This window comes from Pyxicephalus adspersus, chromosome Z (assembly GCF_032062135.1).
Source record: "Pyxicephalus adspersus chromosome Z, UCB_Pads_2.0, whole genome shotgun sequence".
Lineage (NCBI taxonomy): Eukaryota > Metazoa > Chordata > Amphibia > Anura > Pyxicephalidae > Pyxicephalus > Pyxicephalus adspersus.
This window is the reverse complement of record NC_092871.1, coordinates 73,274,871-73,296,076: the sequence shown is the minus strand read 5'-3', so window position 1 is coordinate 73,296,076 and position 21,206 is coordinate 73,274,871. Positions and strand designations below refer to the sequence as shown.

General features: G+C 39.9%; 1 protein-coding gene across 6 annotated transcripts in view; it reads left to right on the top strand.

Annotated features, from left to right (window-relative positions):
- Nucleotides 1-21,206, top strand: part of LOC140343672 (golgin subfamily A member 1-like) — a 322,269-nt gene that overhangs the window by 285,989 nt on the left and 15,074 nt on the right. For all 6 annotated transcript variants that reach the window (XM_072430480.1, XM_072430483.1, XM_072430478.1 and 3 more), the window contains 2 exons: nucleotides 635-715; nucleotides 12,590-12,712. In XM_072430480.1, the coding sequence (XP_072286581.1) occupies nucleotides 635-715; nucleotides 12,590-12,712 (204 nt within the window). The remainder of the gene's footprint in view (nucleotides 1-634; nucleotides 716-12,589; nucleotides 12,713-21,206) is intronic.

The window sequence follows — 21,206 nt, the reverse complement described above, 5'->3', positions numbered from 1 at the left end:
GCAGATGATGGAGGTGATTTCTTAGTGATGCTAGTTGTTAGATGATGTTAATGTTATTCCCAGATTAATTCCCATCGCACCTATTATTTTGGCACCTGACCAGGGTTCCATGTGACCGTGCCTGATGTTTAAATAGTAGTGCTTTTGGGCCTCAATATGACTTTTAATGCTTTCACTCTATTCTTGAACATCAAAAAAATGCTTGAATGCACTAACTATCCACCAAAGGGGCTCACAATCCAATGTCCCGACCATAGTCATATGTCATTACCACAGCCTAAGGACAATTTGGGGGGAAGCCAATTCACCGCATGGTTTTGGAATGTAGGAAGAAACCTGAGTATCTGGGGGAAACCCACACAAACATAGGGGGAACATGCAAATTCCAAGATTTGAACCTGGGACCTAGCGCTGCAAAGGTATGAGTGGTAACCTCTTACGCACCTTGCCGGCATAATTTCCAACTATTTTAACTGCTTTTGCAAGAGGTATTTTGAGTTATTTTGCATGTTTTGAATATACATTTTTTAGGAAGTCATATGTTTACAAAGTTTTAAACAACTGTATGTATGCTTTTTTTGTATGGAAATCTTTCTGATATTTTTTTTTAACTTTTCTTAAACTTTCCCATCAGACCGGTCAAAAATGTAAAGTTTTCCATGGACATCAGGACACCATCTATTGCAGTGCTTTCTCAACAAACAGTTTTTACATAGTAAGTAAATATTGTTCTCATAGAGGAAACACAAAATTTACAGTCTTTCCACCCACTTAGGCTGTCCTTGCAAAGAAGTAACTTTTTACCCTAACTCATCAACGGCAAGCAACCAAAAAACATATCCTTTCTCCTGAATCTTACATGCTCAGTATCTCCCCTGTCCCTTCCTTTTTAAGGTAGAGATTATTCTTGTATGCCATGGCCATATGGCTCCCAAAATGTCATAAATTATTGACAATTTTATGTATTTTTGTAGCAAATTAAAGAGTATTCTAATTTTTTTCACAAAAGATTTTCTTTATAGAGATAGTGCTTCATATATATTTTTTTACAATATATTATTATTATATTTATATATACCCTGCAGTATTGCAGTAGAAACATTTCTGCAACAATGCCCTCTGTGATTGAACATTTTTTGGAAGTGGAACTTGAGATTCACATCTCTAATGTAAGCCTTATGGGATTTTCAAACATAAAGGGGGCAACTATCCTTAGTAAAATTCAAGTTCCTGGCCAAATTCAGATTGGAATTCTGGGCTCTGAATTAGGGCTTCATTTCAACTCCAGCACCAGGAGCATGAGGAATCCTGGCCATTGGTAATCCAGAAAAAGATGGATGCATGTTCAGAGTATGCAGTGGTACCAATGTTTATCTTAGAGATCAAGTGGATATCACTGTGTTTAATTTAGAAGTTATCTATACATTATGACACGTGGATGGGAGTAAAAGCTAGAGTATTCAATAAAAAGTATGGGTCAGTCTCCAAATGTTATTGAGTTGGTTTCCTTGTATGGTCCTTTAAACTCCTAAGGGCAAAGATGAGATACTAGGGGAAGTGTCCTAATGTGGGTCAAGCTCACAATTTAAAACACTACCTAAGATCAGGGTGCTGTGACAGAAAGATGATAGTCATAAAGTAGGGGGAACACTATTCACATGAATCAAGATGACACCAGAGCATAAATCAGCCACAAAATAGGAAGGAATAGGGGGAGAGAAAAGGTAAAAATACTTTGTACTGGGATGGGGTCTGGATGGCGACCTGAATGGCCGCACACTAGCAAAGCTTCCCCACCAGCCTACTATACTTAGTGTCTCCCAAGGCACACTGTCTTGCAGCATGGGCAAACAGTGGCAGTAGCTCACAACCACAGCAGCATCTTGGACATGATCAATATTCGCACCCAGAGCCTCCATTTATAGCCATCTTGCCCCTGAAGTGGCCGGTAAAGCATACCGAAATTGTAAGCGAGAACGGCTGGTGTAAATTGGCCAAACAAGATCAAATTTAAAAATAAAAACAAATTTAAAAAAAAAAATTGCGGGCTGTGCTGATCAATAAATACAGTGCCGGCACCTCTAGTGCTCTCTGATTGGCTGATGAAAACTTTTCCTGCTAAATTTGCAGCGAGATCGAGTTTTAGAACACGCTCGCTCATCCCTACTGCTGGAGGCTCCCCCTCAGACAATGAATGATACAGCTTGTGCTTTCACAGCTCCTCCACAGCCTCTATATACCTCCAGCACACATGATTCTAACCTTGGCAAGCTAAATGGAGTATCAGGTATGCTGGCTTCACTTGGCTGAGGGTTAGTACCCCAAAGGGTAATCTCTCCCCCACATATACCGACAGCACTCTCAGTCTACAGTGGGTCTTATTACGCACCCACTTGACCTCACATGATGTATCAGTGCCAGGATCCTCATATGCTGAAGCTTGTGGGATGTTGCCTGCTTGCCCACCAACAGCACCTATGCCTACACCAACTGTAACGTCACCTGTGGCTTCTTTTCCATGACAGGAATGTCTCCAACATTTTCCCCCTTTTGGCAAAGAAGTGACGGAGACTTGTCGGGTGGAGATTTTCACGTCCTAAGAACTGATACAGTGGATACTGTGGATGACTATTTGCAATCTACTAAGAATCTGGTCCCACATCTACAAGAAATTATGCACGTTTCAAGAAACATGAGATCTGTTGAGTTTAATGGTGCCAACAACATTCATCTATACCTAGACATAGCTTGGATTACACTACAGAGGCACTATGCTGTACAACCTTTCCTCACCATTCTCTGCGACCACTCACACAAATTTCATAACATTGGGGATTTCCCTTCAGCCTGACTGCTCGACCAAATGGGTGATAATTTGCTGTTACAAATTTTTGGTGTTGGCTTTCTTCTTCTTTTTTTACACTTCCTTTGAGTATGTTGCTACATATTTGTTTTAATTGTCTTAGTGCAGGTTGACCATACTATTGCATATGTGAGGTGGCTGGGAAGTATATAAATCATTGCTGCCTTTAAATGCTGTTATTTACTGTATGCCTATTCCTAGAAATATTTTACTGGTTCCTGCTACTTTAGCAAATACCCTTACTGGGACTACAGGTCGGGTATGGAAAGTGCGTTATTGGAATCCCTTTATTTTTGTTTTTTTCCTCAAGCGTTGATACGTCTCAATATTCAATCACACTCTTCCTGGGGATCTCCCCCTTTTTCCCGGTCCCTGGGGCGGTTTACCCAGATAGACCCCTGGGATGGGTGAGATGCCCTTTGATATTATTCAAATGGTATCTTATGTACATGGGTTTTTGTGTTATGTGTTTCTTTAGCTCTCTCACATTTGTGGATCTTTCTCCTTTTCCTACCCCTATTGATTTCTTACGGATGATTTCTCATACACTTTGTGGGTTGGTTATATTACACTGACACATGTCCCCACTAAATCGACCACATGGTTAGAATTCTTTAATTTAAAGTTAGGAGGCTAAACTCCAACACTAAACAGAGGCTTAGTGAGTTAGAGAGTTAAAGCATCATAAGGCATATATTGCCTTCTTGCAATCTGGATCAGAAAGGCAATTTTCATTCCGCTAAACATCCGTATCCTAACGTATACTTTGAACCAGGAAGCAATAAACAGTCAGCTGGAGTAGCCATACTTGTCCATTCCCATAAAATCTAATTTATCCAGTAAATCTATCTTTGATCCAAAGGGTAATATGTTATCCTACAAGGTTGGCTGGGTTCAGTATAAGTGGCTTTCTGAAATCTCTATGCCCCTAACTCTGTTCCTGGCCCACATCCTGCCCCGATGCACTGCTTAAATTTATTAGATGCCTGGCGGGTTCATCATCTTACAGACAAACAGTATGCTTTTTTCTCCAATCCCCATCACACCCACTCATGGATAGACTATTTCTTCATGAACACTCCGACCCTAAGAGGTACCACATACTCTGCCATTGAGCCTATTACATGGTCTGATGTTCCAATAGTACTCAATGCAGAACTATTTAAAAAACGTTATGAAGCCTTATGGAGTAACCCTATATGAGCAGCCTACAGCATCCTTAGCTCTGTTAGAACAGCCTCTATACGCAGATTCTTCTATAAGCCTGCTTTGTAAGGTTGTTGACACAGGATGTCGGCTCAAAGAACTGGCACTAGATAAAGTAGAAAAATCCTTAAAGTTGCTGTGCCAATGTTTCTATGTCAGAGGGAATAAAGCAGACTTCCTCTTAGCACCTTAGATACAAGACCAAGTTGCAAAATCAAATCTGATGGCCTTGTCCACCACTATGACCCAGAAGTTGTAGCCCAGACGTTTGGAGATTATACTAGTCTATACACATCATCAGTACATGACTCTCAAAAAGATGATCAATCTTCCCTCATTTCATGTATTCATGAACACCTATACTGATGTTCCTTACCTACCCAGAAGACTCCGCTGAAGCCCCAATAAGATTGTAACTTAAGAAGAGGTTGAAGCTACAATAAAAGCCTTACCATCTCATAAGGTGTCGAGACCAGATGGCCTTCCATATTTTTACTGAAAAACTTTTTGTCCTATGCTTGTTCCACATTTGACTTTTCTGTTTATTGGTTTTCTGGAAGGAGCCCCTATTCCCCAGACTATGCAACACTTTTACATATCAGAGTTTTCAAAACCTGTGATGGATTCGCAACTTCTCTCTAGCTATCTCTCCATTGACCTCCTCAATTCTGATATAAAAATATTTACTAGGTTTTTCAGTCCTTGACTAGGAACATATTAACCTGATATAAACTCCAAGGATCAAGTAATGATCCTGTCAGTCTTTAATGCACTTCTTTCACATTAAAGAAAAAGTTATGGCGGCAGCCAGGAAAACACCTCCCTTACCAACAATTTCGTAATATTCAAATGTTCACTGATCTATCTGCTCTGACTATTCAAAATCGGAGAAAATTGTCACCTATTATTAAAATATTGCCTGATAATCAGATCACCTATCGTTGGGGTTTTCCGACTAAGTTTTTGATAGCTTATAATGGCATAACACATGCAGTCTTTTCAGTGGAAATGGGTCGGCAGCTCCTTCAAGGATGGAATATGGATAATCCCGATCCTGAACACCATTTGCCTACATCTCCGAGAAAAGTGTCCCATGAGTGGACCTGAATTGGGATGGAGGGATCACTCTCTATAATTTAGCCCTCACTGTGACTGTGACTGACTATATTTTATATCCAGCCAGTATGGCTTTCTGTTGCCCGATACACCTGGTTGTTAACCATGGGGACATTTTTTTTTCTTAACTTTTCTCTTTAAGTTTTTCTTTTTCATATTTTTAATATACCAGTCAAGCAGTTGTCTTTTTGTTGGAAGATGGCTCGACGTCTCAAGTTTTATCTTTGTTGAAAGAATCTACACAGCTCTGGTTTATCATATCCAAATGGTATTAAGATGACACGTTTTATTTCTTTGAATGTTCGAGGTCTGAGTAGCCTATTTAAAAGAAATCTACTATCTAAAAAAATGCAAAGTTTGAAGTCGGATATTATATTTATCCAGGAAACTCATTTACAAAGCCTTCAACTGCCCAAATGGAAGTTGAGGTCTTTCTCACATACCTATATAGCAAGTATACCCAAGAAGAAATGTGGATTTTAAATTGTGGTGAGAGACTCCTGTTTCCTACCAATATCTTAATCATATTGCTGGAGAAGATGGCGGGTTCCTTATTCTGATTTGCAGGATCAGTGCAGAAATATTTACCTTGGTGAAGGTATACGCCCCAAATTATAATCAACATTCCTTTGAGGAAGCTATTTAAATTGGTTAATAAAGTTAAACACGGGGCACTGCTTATAAGTGGCGACTTCAACGTGACTCCTTACTCCACTTCGTACTCTTGTTTTGACTTTTTTTTTTAAGAGACAGGATGCAACCTAAATCTCTTTTGCTTTTTAAATATGATGCATACATTAAGAAACTGAAAGCCACTCAATATTTTTTGGGTAACAAACAGGGAGCATACTTGGCCAGAAAAATTAAACTTAGGAGAACCAAATCTATTATTTTTTTCTATTCTAGACCCTGTTAGTAATAAATGTTCTTTTAGCCCTCAAGGTATAGCGGAAGCTTTTTGTAACTATTACAAGAGTCTTTATAACTTAAAAGATGATAGTGATACGTTCCAGCCGACAGATGGTTCCATAGGAAATCTTTTGAATTCCATCTCTTTAAATTCGGTTACAATTGCAATATCTGTCCGCACCTTTTATGATAGCTGAAATAGATATTATTGCTTTAAATAAACTTGATCAATGAGCAGTACGCCTTTGCCAGCATCCCAACATGAGGGAGTGCTCATTCAGGCTAAAACATTTACCATAGTTTTGTAAGATGATGACGTCCTTTTGACCCTTACAAATCACCTCATCACTCTTCCTAACCTACACAGGGTATTGGATTGTTCTCACTATTTTAAACACTCCCTATTTCAGTACCACGTACAGCCCTTGGACAACTACAGGCATTGACTCTTGACTTTATCTGGGGACTTAAGCATCACCGACTACCTAAGACAGTTCTATGGTTGCTACGAGAAAGAGGGGGCTCGGGTGTACATGATTTTTCTAAATATTACCATGCTACCCATATATATCCCTTGACCTCCTGGTCCGCCTTGCAGTTCTTCAACCACTGGATTGAAATTGAGAAACTTTGGATAGCCCCATAACATCCAAACTCCTACTTATGGAACTCCTCTGATAGAACAGTAGAGCACTTACTAATAGGCTTTATGCAATTCACTTGGCATATCTCTCTCACTTGAAAACAGAAGTTCCAGCTACTGCCTCTGCATTTTTACTTACCTCTTTTCTGTAAAACACCACACTTCCTAAGAATTTATCGTATTTATTGGTTCATCCTTGTCAGTCTATATTTCTTTTTCATTTTGGCTAACTAGTTCACCCTTGCACTAGATGACTCCTCTCATTTCAGGACCTACAAGAGAAGTTTGATTTCCCACTCCCCAATCTGCTTTTATAGCTACCTCCAAATAGGACATTATGCACAATTAACAAAGACCTGATATTCTTTCACTTTACCCCATTTAAACAGATATGTGCTAGAGGTCTCTCCCAGAATGGCCCTAATTCTGAAATTTATATAATGTTGAATACATAACCAGCATCTCCTTTTGTTAAACATCTTTAAATGCAGACATGGGAACACATTCTAGGAAGGGAATTACTATTAGAAATTTAGAAGATATTAGGTAGAAATGCCAAAAAAGGCTCACTCTGTAAACTATATAAGAAATTACTCCTGACAAACTGCTCACTATATTCCCTAAGAAACATATGCTGGAGGTGCCATTTTGGAGTGGGTATGCTGTACCACATATTTTGGGCATGTTCTACTATTGTTCCCTACTGGACAATGATTAATACCCTTAACAGTAAGTTGATGGAGACTTCTATTCTGCTTGTGGTCATCCATCTTTTAGGTCGCCATTAAACACCCTTTCTAAGTTAAGTTAAAAGATGGTTACACATATGCTGACAGCTGCCAGATGCCTTATCATGAAGCACTGGAAATCAATTTCTCCTCCTGGGTTGTCTGAGCTCTACTCCAGGATGCTCAACTCATGGAACATCCCACTGCTAGATTATACAATCACCTGCAGAGGCATTTGGCAATCAGGGAACTGTGGGAGTCTTATTTGCTGTCAGATTTTTACATATTCCAATGTATCACTAGCTCCCCTGCTATACAGACTCACAATGTCTAACAGGGCAAAGGAATCCCAATCCCCAGTAACCATTCTCCCTTCCTGTCTTTGTCCACTCTGTAGATTTTCTTTTTTTCTTTTCCTTTTTTGTTCTGTTATATTTTGTATATTGTCATGTATGTAAGCGCACTTACTGTATTTGTAATTGTTTTCTATTGTACCTTGTATTACATATGTGCCTTTCTCCCTTCTCAGAGGATTACGATTTTCCTTTTTCTTTATCATTATTGTTTTTCTATTGTTACTATTGGTTGGTTTGATGTTTGCCTATCTTCCTTAAAAACTTAAAAACCTTTTTTTAAAAAGAAAAAAAAAGATTTAGTACTAGTGGGATTAGCAAAAACAGCTGTGGACCTAGAATATATTATTTCTCTGGAACAGGCCAGCTAAGCCAGGACTGCAGCCTATGTTAAGAGCTGTTTGCACAGAGCAATGTCATAGCTGTTGTAGAAGGATGAAAGGTCTGGCTAAAGGGCCTGGATAAGGCTATTGGTAATTGTGTGTAATTTATAAGTAAAATGTGGTAGGTCAGTAGGCGATAATTAGTAGACAGTTAATGTTAAACGCTAAAGCCTGACGGATTTGAGATCTTCTGGATCAACCTCCTGGACACCTCTAAAGGCCTAAGAGGTCCTTTAACAAGAAGTAAGTACGTTGAAACCCAAAAAGGAACTGGGAGTGGTTCAAAATCAAGGAATTTAAAGAAGTTAGGGGGTCTTCAAAAAAGAAGGAATACCCTTGTTAGTGGACAATTAAATGAAACCCCTCAATGTTCCTTTTAGTTATCTTTATACAAAAAAGGTTTTAGTATGTGTTGCATAGTTAAAGCTTTTGGGGACCCATTAGAAGAAAAGTAATGTCCTGTCAAAGTTTTCCTGACCTTTCTCCCCACACTGCTTGTTGAGAAGAGACTAAAGCTACGTACACACTTTCAATTATTATCGTTGGAAAACGAACGACGAACGATCCTGCACGATATCTACGAACGATCGTATAGCACTGATCCTGCACATAGAGATAACGACACGATCGTTCGTAGATATTGTACACACAATAGATACGATCGTTTAAACGATAGAGGAACTATGTGCACGACAGGAAAGTGAACGAACGTTCGTTCATTACGCATGCTCAGACCATGGACGATCAACGAACGACTGTACACACGAACGATGTTCAACGATCGTCGTCCAATCCGATCCGCCGGTCCGGTCGTTCGTTTCCAACGACTTTCCTCGTTCGTCGGCGTCGTTGGTTACTTTTTTACGAACGATTTTTTGCCCAATCGATCGTTCGTCGTTCGTTTTGAACGATAAAAATTGGAAGTGTGTACGCACCTTAAATGTTGTAATTGGCAGTCTCCGACTGCTTTCAGCTAGATGTGAAATATCCTTTTTAATAACTACGCTTTCCTTCCCATGAACCGCTTCAGCTTTTATGATTTGGCTACCAGATCCATATTAGTGGGTAAAGCCTTAAATAGGGCCTGATTCCCTGGATCCAGAGGATAGTGTGAGGGGGATCCTCAATCAAGCACGTGACTGCTGGTTAATTATGGAGTCCTGCTTCCTTGAAAAAAAAGCCCCATTCCTTCCTGAGAGCTTCTACTATCCTGTTCTATTAACAAAGGCCAGAAAAAAAGATCAAGGAACACTGGGAGCAAGCTGGAAAGATCTAAGCTGACTGGATAATCTGGTTTTCCAGGTTAGGTGTCATGTAGACTTTATGAGGCCGTGACAAGGGTCAGAGTTTTTGGGATGGCTGTGATCAGAAAGCTGGTTAAAGCTGTACCAGCTCAAATATAATTTTACAATGTAAACGGTGGTGCATTCTTTTAACTTTGCTTCTTTTTGCCTATATTTAGTTAGGTTTTCTAGTTTTCAAGAAAATGCACTTTTAACTTTGTAGTTTTTCTAATAACAATTTACCCAATTGAGTTTCTACAATCACCGCCCCTCCCCTCATCATTTCCCTGTCCTCTCAAACATTTGAAGAATAGGCTAAATGCAATAATGACATGTTTTTCTTTTTTAATTTACTTTTCTGTTCAAGTGTGCCCTGAAAAAATATATTTTTTATAATACTGTACTTTTGCTTATACAATGCTGTAATAAATGTCCTAAAATTGATGTAGAAGTTTAAGTTAACAGAAAACTCCTCCCTTTTGACCAAACAGACTTATGGATCCTTTGGATAAAAAGGTGGTCTGTCCCTAAAATTTAATCGGGTGCTGCAGTACCCTTTTTATTTTCTGCTTAATTTCAGTGCAAGGTTACAGAGAAAGTCCCCTCACAATTTTTAGAACAGTTAAAGATTTCATAGCTGACCCCTTAGCAGAAACCATTAGAATGCTCCCATGGCAACAGTTTTGCTCAGTGCAGATTTTCTCAGCAAATGACTTTGCTTGTGTGGAAATGGGTTCTAAACCAGAAAGTCTTCCTTCACAAAAATTATTTACTTTCGGTGAAGACAACCAAAGGAGGACCTATTCACAAGTAAAGAAAACATTCAACTGCTGTGCTTTTCATCTAAATTTGAGGGACTGTGTGTAGTAGTGGGTGTGCCAAGGTAAGTTGGTCACAGATTCTGGGATCTTTGTGTTCCCACTTCTGAAGTTAATTTATAGTTCTGAAAAGTGGCTCTCAGTAGAGCAAAAGCATTTGGTGATCCAATATAAACAAGCAGAACACTACTTTGCAGAACAGTGAAGGCACACATTCTGTATCCACAAAAATTAGAATTTTGTTACATATATGAATAAAGGGGTTCCCACAAACAGCATAGGTGCTGTTGATTAGATGAAATGTATGGCAGGTTTAGTATGGCTTTGGTTAAACAGTGGTAGAGCTTAACTGCATCATGCTTGTGTAATGTAATTTTAAGAGTAGATAAAGATGCTTTTATTCACTCCTATAAGATAAAAAATATTGGATATATTATTGATTCATATTTATGATCACAAAATGGGGTTTAGAGTTGCTAATGTATAAAATGGTTAGTATGCTGGGTCTAAAATTACTAAAATATAACTATGGATATTCAACTATTTACATATTCATAGAACATTTTACTCAGGGTTAAACACTGCATTTAAACTACCAATACCAAAATGTAATAAGCATTTGATCGAAATCTGCCTAAAGCAGAAATACATCTGACTGGTCTTATGGCATATGCAATATGGAATCCATTGTTACAGGGATTCAATTAAATTACTTTTAGAAATAATTGTGCTGTTTTACTTGTAACACACATATATATGCTGTTTTGTACATTTACTGATTTCCACCTTTGGGTGATTGATCAAGTCTAGATGGGCGGGACTATGGGGTTAGCAAGGGGTGGGAATACAGGTGTTAAGGGGCATTTCGTTAGGTTTTTAAGTGTTTGATTTGCTTAATTTAATATTAAATGATTAAACTGTTTTTAAAGTTTAGTAATTACAAAAAAAACAACATATTGCACAGCGGTGTACATTAAATAGGGGTTGCAAATGATAAACAGTGTGCCAGGGGCCCTGATTTATTCAAGCTCTCCAAGGCTGGAGGAAATACACTTTCATCAGTGAAGCTGAGTGATCCAGCAACACTGGAATGGATCTGGTTCAGGATTGAAAACATTTGCCAACAAATACCAAGTGATTTACAGAAACCCATTCCAGGTTTGCTGTATCACCCAGCTTCACTGATGAAAGTGTATTTTCTCCAGCCTTGGAGAACTTTAATAAAGCAGGCCCAGGAAGAGGAGATGGCCCTGCCCAGGAGAGCTTTCAATCTAAGAGGTGGGGTAAGCAGCACACAATAGGAGTAGGGCAAATGGAATGGTGGGTAAGTAGTGAGGGTTTAGGAAGACAGGTAGGCACGTTTGAAATTATGTGTTTTGAGTGTTCAATATGTTGCTTTGAGGAAGGTATCCTGCGTGACCTGAAATGTTGGTTTTCAAACATGTTGTGACAGTGCTGTCACAATTAGGCAAGAATCCTGTGCTGATAATGTTGTCTTCTGTTTTCATGAAATACTATTCTTTCCCATGTTCTTATACACTACAGCATGCAGCAAAGTTGTATAAATGCTTATAAATGCTCATAAACCCTGCAGTTTTTGAAGTTTTATGTGTTTATATTTTTGTTTTGTCAGGCAATAATGGACCCTTTACCTATGGTCTTGTTTAAAATGCCTTTCGAAACATAAAATAAAATAAAAATATTTTAAAAAATTAAAAAATGATTACAAACTTTACAAAGACGTCAAGCTCTTTCAAATAATATTAACATAAACAAGAATTTAAACAAGCTCCTAATGAACTCTGTTGCTGGGTAATCAGTGGGGTAATTTATATAAAGTTTAAAATCATAGAAGATTGTCAGCTCTGACAGTGGAGAGTGAAATGAATCCTGTAGCTTCCTTTGCACATTACTTCAGTTGCATACAGACATTAAAGTTCCATGGAAACAAGCTCAAGGCACCCCACAACATTTTCTTCCAGATAGCTAAATGATGTCAGAGGACTCATGTACACTCAGATTCTTCACCTGAGATGATCAGGTTTGTTCACCTTAGGTGACATGCAAAGTAATCTAGTGAATGCATACCTTAACTTTTGTCTGATTTAAACTAACTACATGCAACATGTTGTTTATTGAAGTCTAACAATACTAGGATGGATATCGTATTCTCACATAGCATTATACTAACAGAAAATATCAGATTATTAATTTGAATCTAGCCTAGTTCTTTGTTAGGAGGCTAGAATGATTTAAATATTAAGTGTGTTACGAATATGTCTTTTAGGCTACAGGTTCCTGGGATTATACAGTTAGAATATGGAGTGTACACGGTGATAGGACAGACAGAATATTAAAAGGACATAATGGCAACATAACCTGCGTGTGCTTCTCTGTGTCTGGGATGCTGGTAAGAAAATGCATGTATGAATGAATATTTGAATCAGTTTGTCATTTAAATAATTTTCCTACACAATTGTAAAAATATTTTGCTTTGGAAAACCTGTATTGGAACTACAGCAAGTCATACACATGCAACTTTTCTTTGTACTGTTGTGTTGTATTAATGCCTCTCTCGGCTACCTGTAGACTATGTAATTACAATGCAGTTTTAGCAGCACTACAACTTATGAAATGGATTTATAATTCTATTTTTGTTAAATATTTATGTGCTAGTCCTTATTGTTTTGCATAACCTATGTACCTCCAGTTAGAACATCTGACACCAGTATTCTCATTTGCTATTGCTATGTAAGCTGGAGGCCCAATAAGGAATCTGCATTACCTAGTCCTTGTATATTAAGATTAGTCAAGTAGAAGCTAGCCGTGTGGTTTTCTCATGTCTACAGTCCTATTGCAGACAACTGTTACAAGTAGACATACATTGCTATGATTGTGGATTATTTACATTCAAGCAAAATTATTTCTCCGCTGTCATATCCTCTTAACCTCCCTCAGCCCTGTTACTCTAGATTAAGTCTTCTCTTTTTTCTTATCATCTCCATCTTACTACTTGTCTGTTTTTTTCCGATTCCCCCTGATCTACTCTGTGGACACTCATCCACCCTGGCCCCCACACTAACCAAACTATTTAACCTCCCTGGTATCTACTGGTTCTGCTTTCAAACATGCCATAATATTTTCCTTATCCTGAAAAAACCCTCACTAGACCCCTCCCTACTTTCTTGCTACTGTCCTATCTCCCTTCTTCCATATGCTTCCAAATTTCTGGTATTCCCCCACACCCTCAACCAGGCCCCAAATTTTCCCCACTGCATGCAGAATATCATTCACCACCACCTCAACAGGAAGGATTTTTCTACATATGCATATCTAAAACTGTGCATTCCAAGTGTAATATCAGACCACCGCACTGACTATAAAAAGTGTATCAAAATCAAATCTCTGTGAGACTCGAATGCACCATATACCCAGGCCATATAACTCATGCGACTGAAACAGGGAATACCAAGAGCCCTCCTCACCCTTTTGCAAACTTCTACTTTGAAGGAAAGCTGTAAACAGGAAGCAAAACAGGTAAGATAAAAACATTTTAGGGGAGCAAACTTTCCATTATTAGGGGAGGCTCCCTGTGACTTGCACTGGGAGAGAATATTGTCTTCAAAGAATGCAGAACAGAAATGGGAATATTTCAAGTCTGTTCTACACAAGCACACTGAAAAACATATTCCAATTGGTATTGTGTAAAATGTGGTAAAAGTGTAAAAAGGCTAAAATTACTAAAATTAAAACCTATGTGGCTCACTGCTGATGTTAAAAAAGTCATAAAGAACAAGAAAAGGGCATTACAAAAAAAAATGAAGGATCATTTGAATCATTTGAAGACTAAAAAGAATATAACAAAACATGTAAAAGAGACATAAAATATGCAAAACTTCAAAATGAAAGAGAGACTGCAAAGGAAAGTAAGGCAAACCCCAAAAGTTTTTATAAAATATATTAATAGCAAAAAGATCAGATCTGAACATGTAGGCACCTTAAAGGATGTCTCTGGGTTGGTAACTGGGGATAATGAAAAGGCAGATTTACTAAACACTTTTTTTACTGGGTACACAAAAGAAAATGGCAGAGCTCAAGTCCAAATTCATATTAGCAACATCACTGTCTTGAGTCATAATGGCTCAAAATTAATATGATTTACACCAGGACCCGATGGATTAAATCCATGTATCCTCAAAGAGCTGAGCTCAGGTATTTCAAAGCCAATATTTCAAATTTTTAGAGACCCTTTAATCACTGGCATGGTATCAATGGATTGGTGTAAGGCCTAATGTGGTTCTTATCTTCAAAAAGTGAGCAAAGTCATTACCAGGTAACTACAGACTGATTAGTTTAAAGTCCATAGTTGGAAAGGTCCTAGAGAGTTTGATAAAGAACCACATGGAGGTGTTTCTGCTAGAAAATAATATTATAAGTGATAGTCAGCATGGCTTCAAGAAAGACCAAAGTTGTCACACAAATTTACTCTCTTTTTATGAGGAAGTAAACAGGTGGAACGTGGAGTAGCAGTTGATATAGTCTATGTGGACTTTGCTAAAGCATTTGACACTGTACCCACAGACAGGTAATATGCAAGTTAGGGTCTATATGTTTAGAAAACTCAATCTGTAAATGGATAGAGAACTGGCTTAAAGACCGCATCCAGAGAGTTTTAATTAATGATTCATACTATGAATGGTCTGGGTTTTTTAGTGGTGTACCCAGGGCTCAGTGTTAGGACCTTTACTGTTTAACATTTTTATAAATGATATATAGAGTTTGGGATTAAAAGTTTTATTTCTGTTAGCAGATGACACCCAACTATGTAATGGAATTTGGTCCATACAGGATGTCTATAATCTACAAGCAGACCTGGATGTACTGTTTGATTGGGCAGCCAAGTGGCAAATGACATTTAATACAGATAAATGTAAAGTCATGCACTTGGGGGCTAACAGCATGCACACATGCTTCATACTGTCTAGGGTGAGTAAATTTGGGGGAGTCAGGAATGGAAAAGGATCTGGGGTTTCTGGTAGGTCATAAACTTAATAACAGTATGCAATGCCATGCTGCGGTATCTAAAGCTAGCAAAGTACTTTCTTGTGTTAAAAGAGGGATAGACTGCAAAGATTGAGACATAATTTTGCCCCTGTACAATGCATTGGTAAGACCTCATCTAGAATATACAGTCCAGTTTTGGGCACCAGTTCACAAAAAGGACATTGTTGAATTGGAGAGAGTGCAGAGAAGCGCAACTAAACTAATAAAAGGAATGGAGGAACTTAGCTATGAGGAGAGATTAGCTGAACAGAATCTATTCTCCCTTGAGAAGAGACATTTAACCTCCCTGGAGGTCTGATTATGTCCGTTTTTTATGTCAAAAGCAGTACATTGTTTTGCGTGGAAATTCCTGGGTATGATAACTTTGAAACACAAATCATAAACTAAAATATAATAAATTATTATAAATAATACCTATTAAAAAAATAATGAATTTAATAACTTTTTTTTTTTAAATTATATTTTTTTAAATTTGTCTAAACAAGGGCACAATAAAAGATAAACTTATGAATTTATTATTTTGATTCTTTTTTTTATCACTGTGATCAATGTTTTAAAAATGACGCGGATCAGCAAACTTTTTGTGCCTGAGAGCTGCGTGTTTCAGATGGTGGTTCAGGCTAAGCAGAAGTTGGCAGAGATGTCTAGGGATCTGCAAAAGCCTTTCCAAAAGCGAGAGGTAAATTGCACCCCATGATCAGAACTTATATGCGTGGGCATACCGTGAAACCTAAAAACTTCACGAATGAAGACTGGAACCAACGCAGCTGCTGATAGTAAAGCTGGGAGGGGTACAAAATGGGCCATTTTGGAAAAGCGATCCACAACCACCCAAATGACCGTACAGGTATCGGAGGGTGAAAGATCCGTAGTAAATGGACAGCAATGAACAATAAAATCCAGGAGACACCAGGTTCCTTAGGAATGAGCGGAGGAAGAAGAGGACCTGCTGGGACACAAGTAGACTACTTAATTTAGGCACATACAGCACAGGCCTTGACATAGTCCGTCATATCCTTACTAAGGTTGGGCCACCAGTACAGACGGGAGAGAAGGGTGAAAGTTCTGTGAACGCCCGGGTGGCTAGACAGTTTAGAGTCATGTGCCCAATGTAATATTTTAGTGCAGATTTGAGAAGGCAACAAGGTTTTACCTGGAGAAATAGCAGATTCCTGAACAGAGGTCAAGGCAAGGATACAGGCCGGTGGGGTAATAAACTCTGTTTTAGCAGTGGTTTCAGAACCCGGTGGATTGAAGGAGAAGGAGAGGGCATCAGCTCGGGAGTTAGAGGAACCAGGTTTAAAGGTAATTATAAAATCAAAATGGGAAAAGAACAAAGACCAACGAGCCTGCCGGGGGAGAGGCGACGAGCCGAATGTAGGTATTGGAGGTTTTTGTGGTCAGTGAATATAGTGACCTTGTGGGGAGAGCCCTCCAAAAGATAGCACCATTCCTCTAGAATGAGTTTGATGGCCAGCAGCTCCCTGTCTTCAATGGAGTAATTCTTCTTTGCTGGGGGGAATGTCTGTGAAAAGAACGCACATGGGCGTCAAGCTCCGGTGGGAGTCTGGAAAAGAATAGCTTCCAATCTGACTGAGGAGGCATCAACCTATATTGAGAAGGGCTTGGAAATATCTGGCCTAATCAGAGCTGGGCCAGAAAAAAAGACTTTCTTCAAGGAATGAAAGGCCTCAATTGCCTAAGAGGGCCAGTTAGGGTAAGCATCCTTTCGGGTCAGTGCAGTGATAGGTGCTACCAGCGTGGAGTAATTTTGGATAAACTGCTGGTAGTAGTTGGTAAAACCCAAGAAATGTTGAGTAGCCTTAAGACCGCAGGGTAGCGGCCAGTTGGAGTTAGCTGTAACCTTCTCAGGATCCATAGAGAGGCCATCCTTAGAAAAAATGTAACCCAGGAAGGGCACCTGAGGGCATTCAAACAGGCATTTCTCTGCCTTAGCGTAGAGTCAGTTATCTCTGAGTCTCTGTAACGCAAGACGGACATGCTGTCTGTGGGTAGGCAATTCAGAAGAGAAAATCAAAATGTCATCCAAATAGACAACAACACAGATGTATAGAAAGTCACAAAATACTTTGATGACAAAGTGTTAGAAGACAGTCGGGGCTTTACAGATACCAAAGGGCATCACCAGATTTTCATAATGTCCATCCCTGGTAATAAATGATTTCTTCCATTCGTCCCCCTCCTTGACTCGAATTAAGTTGTAAGCCCCTAGGAGGTCCAGTTTGGTTAAGATGTGAGCACCACGGAGACGGTCAAAGAGCTCAGGGACAAGCGATATTGGGTAGCAATTTTAAAAGTTATGTCATTCAAACCACAGTAATCAATACAAGGGCGGAGAGTCCCATCCTTCTTTTGGAAAAAGAAGAAACCTGTGTCAGAAAGGCTCTGCCAGAAGGTAGCGTGGAGGGCCTCATTGTTCCAGGTGAGCCCTGCCTCCAAAGTGTGAAACTTAACAGCATACTGGCCCACGATAAGTGACTCTTAGCGGAGGCACAGGAGAGCCCTGGCTGCTGAGAAGCCCTGAGTGGGTTCATCAAAAACCCTCCTAAAATGGCTCAGGAAAACTTCAATGCTACAGGTGACTGGATTATTATTTTCCTAGAGTTGAAACGCCCATGCCAAGGCTTCTTCAGAAAGCAGGGTTATCACGTACCCTAATTTAGCCAGAGGGGAAGCTTGGTGGCTGAAGCTCAAATAGTATATTGCACAGGTTAATGAAGCCACGGCAGGTCTTGGGATCCCCAGAAAATCGTTGTGGGGTGGTAGGTGAAGGTGGCGGAGTACCTGGGTTTGAGTAGCTTCCTGAGCGTCAAGCCTTTGGGCGATTAGTTGGTTGGGATCTGCGGAAGTCTGGAAGGGGGGAAAACATGGTTCGTGCAAACTGTCAGAGACATGACCACTATGGGGCGCTATGGCTTGCATGGAGGTGATATGAGTCCTGAGAAGGTCCAAGGTGCAGAGTCTAAGCAGTAACCAGGTTTTCTCCAGAGCTTCTGATGATGAGGATGTTATGCCGCTGATTACTGCCAGGTTGCGGTCCTTGGGCACAACAGGGTGGGCAAAACACAGGAGAACAGTAACTAGCTCACAGGACTAGGGACTTAGCACAATGGAGACACGTTGCACAAGCACTAAGTGCAGTGTGTGACCTTGATAAATAGCCAGGGCTGGTCAAGAGGCTATTTTTTGATTGGCCAGCGGATTAGACGGAATTGATAAAGCTTGGAAACGGAGGCACACCCAGTGTTAGAACTGCCCGCATGCGCAGGAGAGAGGCATCTGTGCTTTAGTGAGGATGAGGTAAGTTTGACACAAAGAACAAGAAACAACTCTTTGTGTTTGGAGGAAAAGAAGTTTATACATTTATCACTGTGTTCTGTATGTTCTGTATGTAAACACTTGTCACAGTTATTCTTAGAATCCAAGGCCTTTGCATACTGTTCACTCTGTGAGACTACCACCCACACCTCATCTGTCCCAGAGATAATCACTGATACATCATTAGTATAGGCAATTACTGTCAAAGGGAACCCGCACAACGGTCCACTCTCTAGCCTTCGAATGAAGGGGTCAATTGCGAATACATATAGCAAGGGATCCGGTGGGCATCCCTGTCGCACTCCTGCGCTCACCCAAAAAGATTTACCAATGCAGCCTTTAACAAGTGGGAAGCTTTCTGCCCCCTCATAGAGGATTTTTAGTCAATCGATAAATGTAGAATGTAGGACGTATCTGCCAAGCAGCAACCAGAGTTATTAATGATTTACTAAATCAGAAACTTTCGCCTGACCTAATGCCAACAGATATTTCCTCCAACCAGCAACCTTGGATCTCTCCAAAGCCTCCCAGATAGATAACACTGCTGAGAATGTACTTCCACCTTGAATAGAGCAGTGCTGCTTTTTATACAAAAGATCGCCTGCCACCGACGACAAGCGCCAGACAAAAATTTTTCCCAGGATTTTTCTATCGACATTGAGAAGTCTAATTGGGCGCCAGTTTAATTAATCTTTCGCCTTTGAGAATCACGGCAGATTGCCTCATGGAAGGAGGGAGCTAACCCACTTTTAAACAGCCATTAAAAACAACAGCTAACCAGCTGGCCAGACTGGATTTAAAACTTTTTTTAAAACTTGGCTGCCAGTCCATCTGGCCCATGCGATTTCTTGGTGGTCAGCTAATCTATAGCATGACACACTGCTGTGATTGGTTCTGTCAAATCCACCCCAGAATATGAAACATTTCACAAACCTGGTGTGGATCTTAATAAAACACTCCATCTCAATCAAAAGGTTTTCCTCCCAGCAGATCTGCATAGTGTGTTCTGATGACATCCACGATCCCTGCCCTGGATATAACTAGGGAACCTGTATGGTCAGTCAGACACCCCACAGACTGCTGAGTCCTGTTTGCAATTCTGGTAAGGGTCAGGCAAGTGGCATTTCCCATAATCCCTTTCCAGAACCAAAGAGGCCTGTCTGTCATATTGGTTTTCTTTCAAAAGGAGTTTTACTTCGGCAATCTCCTCTAGATTATTTTTTCCTGAGACAAATTGATCAAGCCTTCTGCGCCATCTCCACTGCACGAATCTCAGGTCCTGTAAAATCAGACCAGAAGTAAGATCCGAGGACCTCATTTCCGTATTTTCCCAGATGTTTATCGGCCTGAGAACTTAGCCAGGTCTGAATGTCAGTATCAAACTGAGCAAAAATAAGGCCATATTACGAACGCTAACAGATTTGATGCTGGCAACATTATTGATTGCCACTTTCAATGGAGCGAGCACCGCCATCAAGATGATTGCAGTAGCTGCTTTTTGGCCTTCCTTCTACTCAAACTACTTGAAGAACTTGACCGTTTTAAATATGGACCCCTGAATTCATCATTGGTTCCACCACTCCATCAGACAATGCCTCATATTTATTTTTCTGTGCTACCTCCCCCAAGTTCTTTTTCTACTCCTTTTCTTACCCATCACCTTTTCCAGCCTTCTCCTTCTCCACCTGCCCCAACTTCCTACCCAATCTACAGGGTGGATAGATTGGTTTTCCAAAATTTTCCTTGGAGTCTGGCATCCCAGGCACAACTGAAACAGACACAGACGGAGAGACAGAAACACAAGGGGGCCCATCAACACACACAGAAAAGGGAACATTCTCATTCATATGCCCCTCAACGGAAATCTCTCCAGACAATCAGGCTTCATTCACTGCGCCACTTACATCCTCTTTCATGTCCATACACATCAAATCTTCCACTACCTCAGGAGCCAGGTTGTTCAGAGCCTCCAGGCAGTTGGCATATATGTGATCTTCCTGGCCACAGAGGTTGCATCGCCTGATGTTACAGTCCTTGGCAAGATGTCCTAGCCCTAGAACACTTCCTCACCACCCATAATGCTGCAAAGTGCCCTTTTTCCACATTTGTGGTACAGCCTAGGCTTTCCTGGGTAAAAAGATCTATGAATGCGGAGGTCATGCTGCACCACATTCCCTAGAACTCTCAATCTTAAATTGACCTACCACGCTCCTGTCCAGATGGCAAACTTATCATGTACTTTCCTTACCTTCTCTCCATACATTCCCAACCACACCAACAAATCTGCTGTGGAGATGGATTCATTTCTAATAAGAATGGTTAAATTAAATAGTTTATATAAACTTTGCCTGAGGTCAATGAGCAGGATCAGGCCATCCCAGCTTGAATCATCTTTGAAATAAGCTTTATATCTTTTCCAAAATGCATACAGGCCTAATTGTGGCCTAAAAATTGTGGACAGAGTTTCTGTGGTATCCTCTTTTGCACCAGCTTCCTAAAAG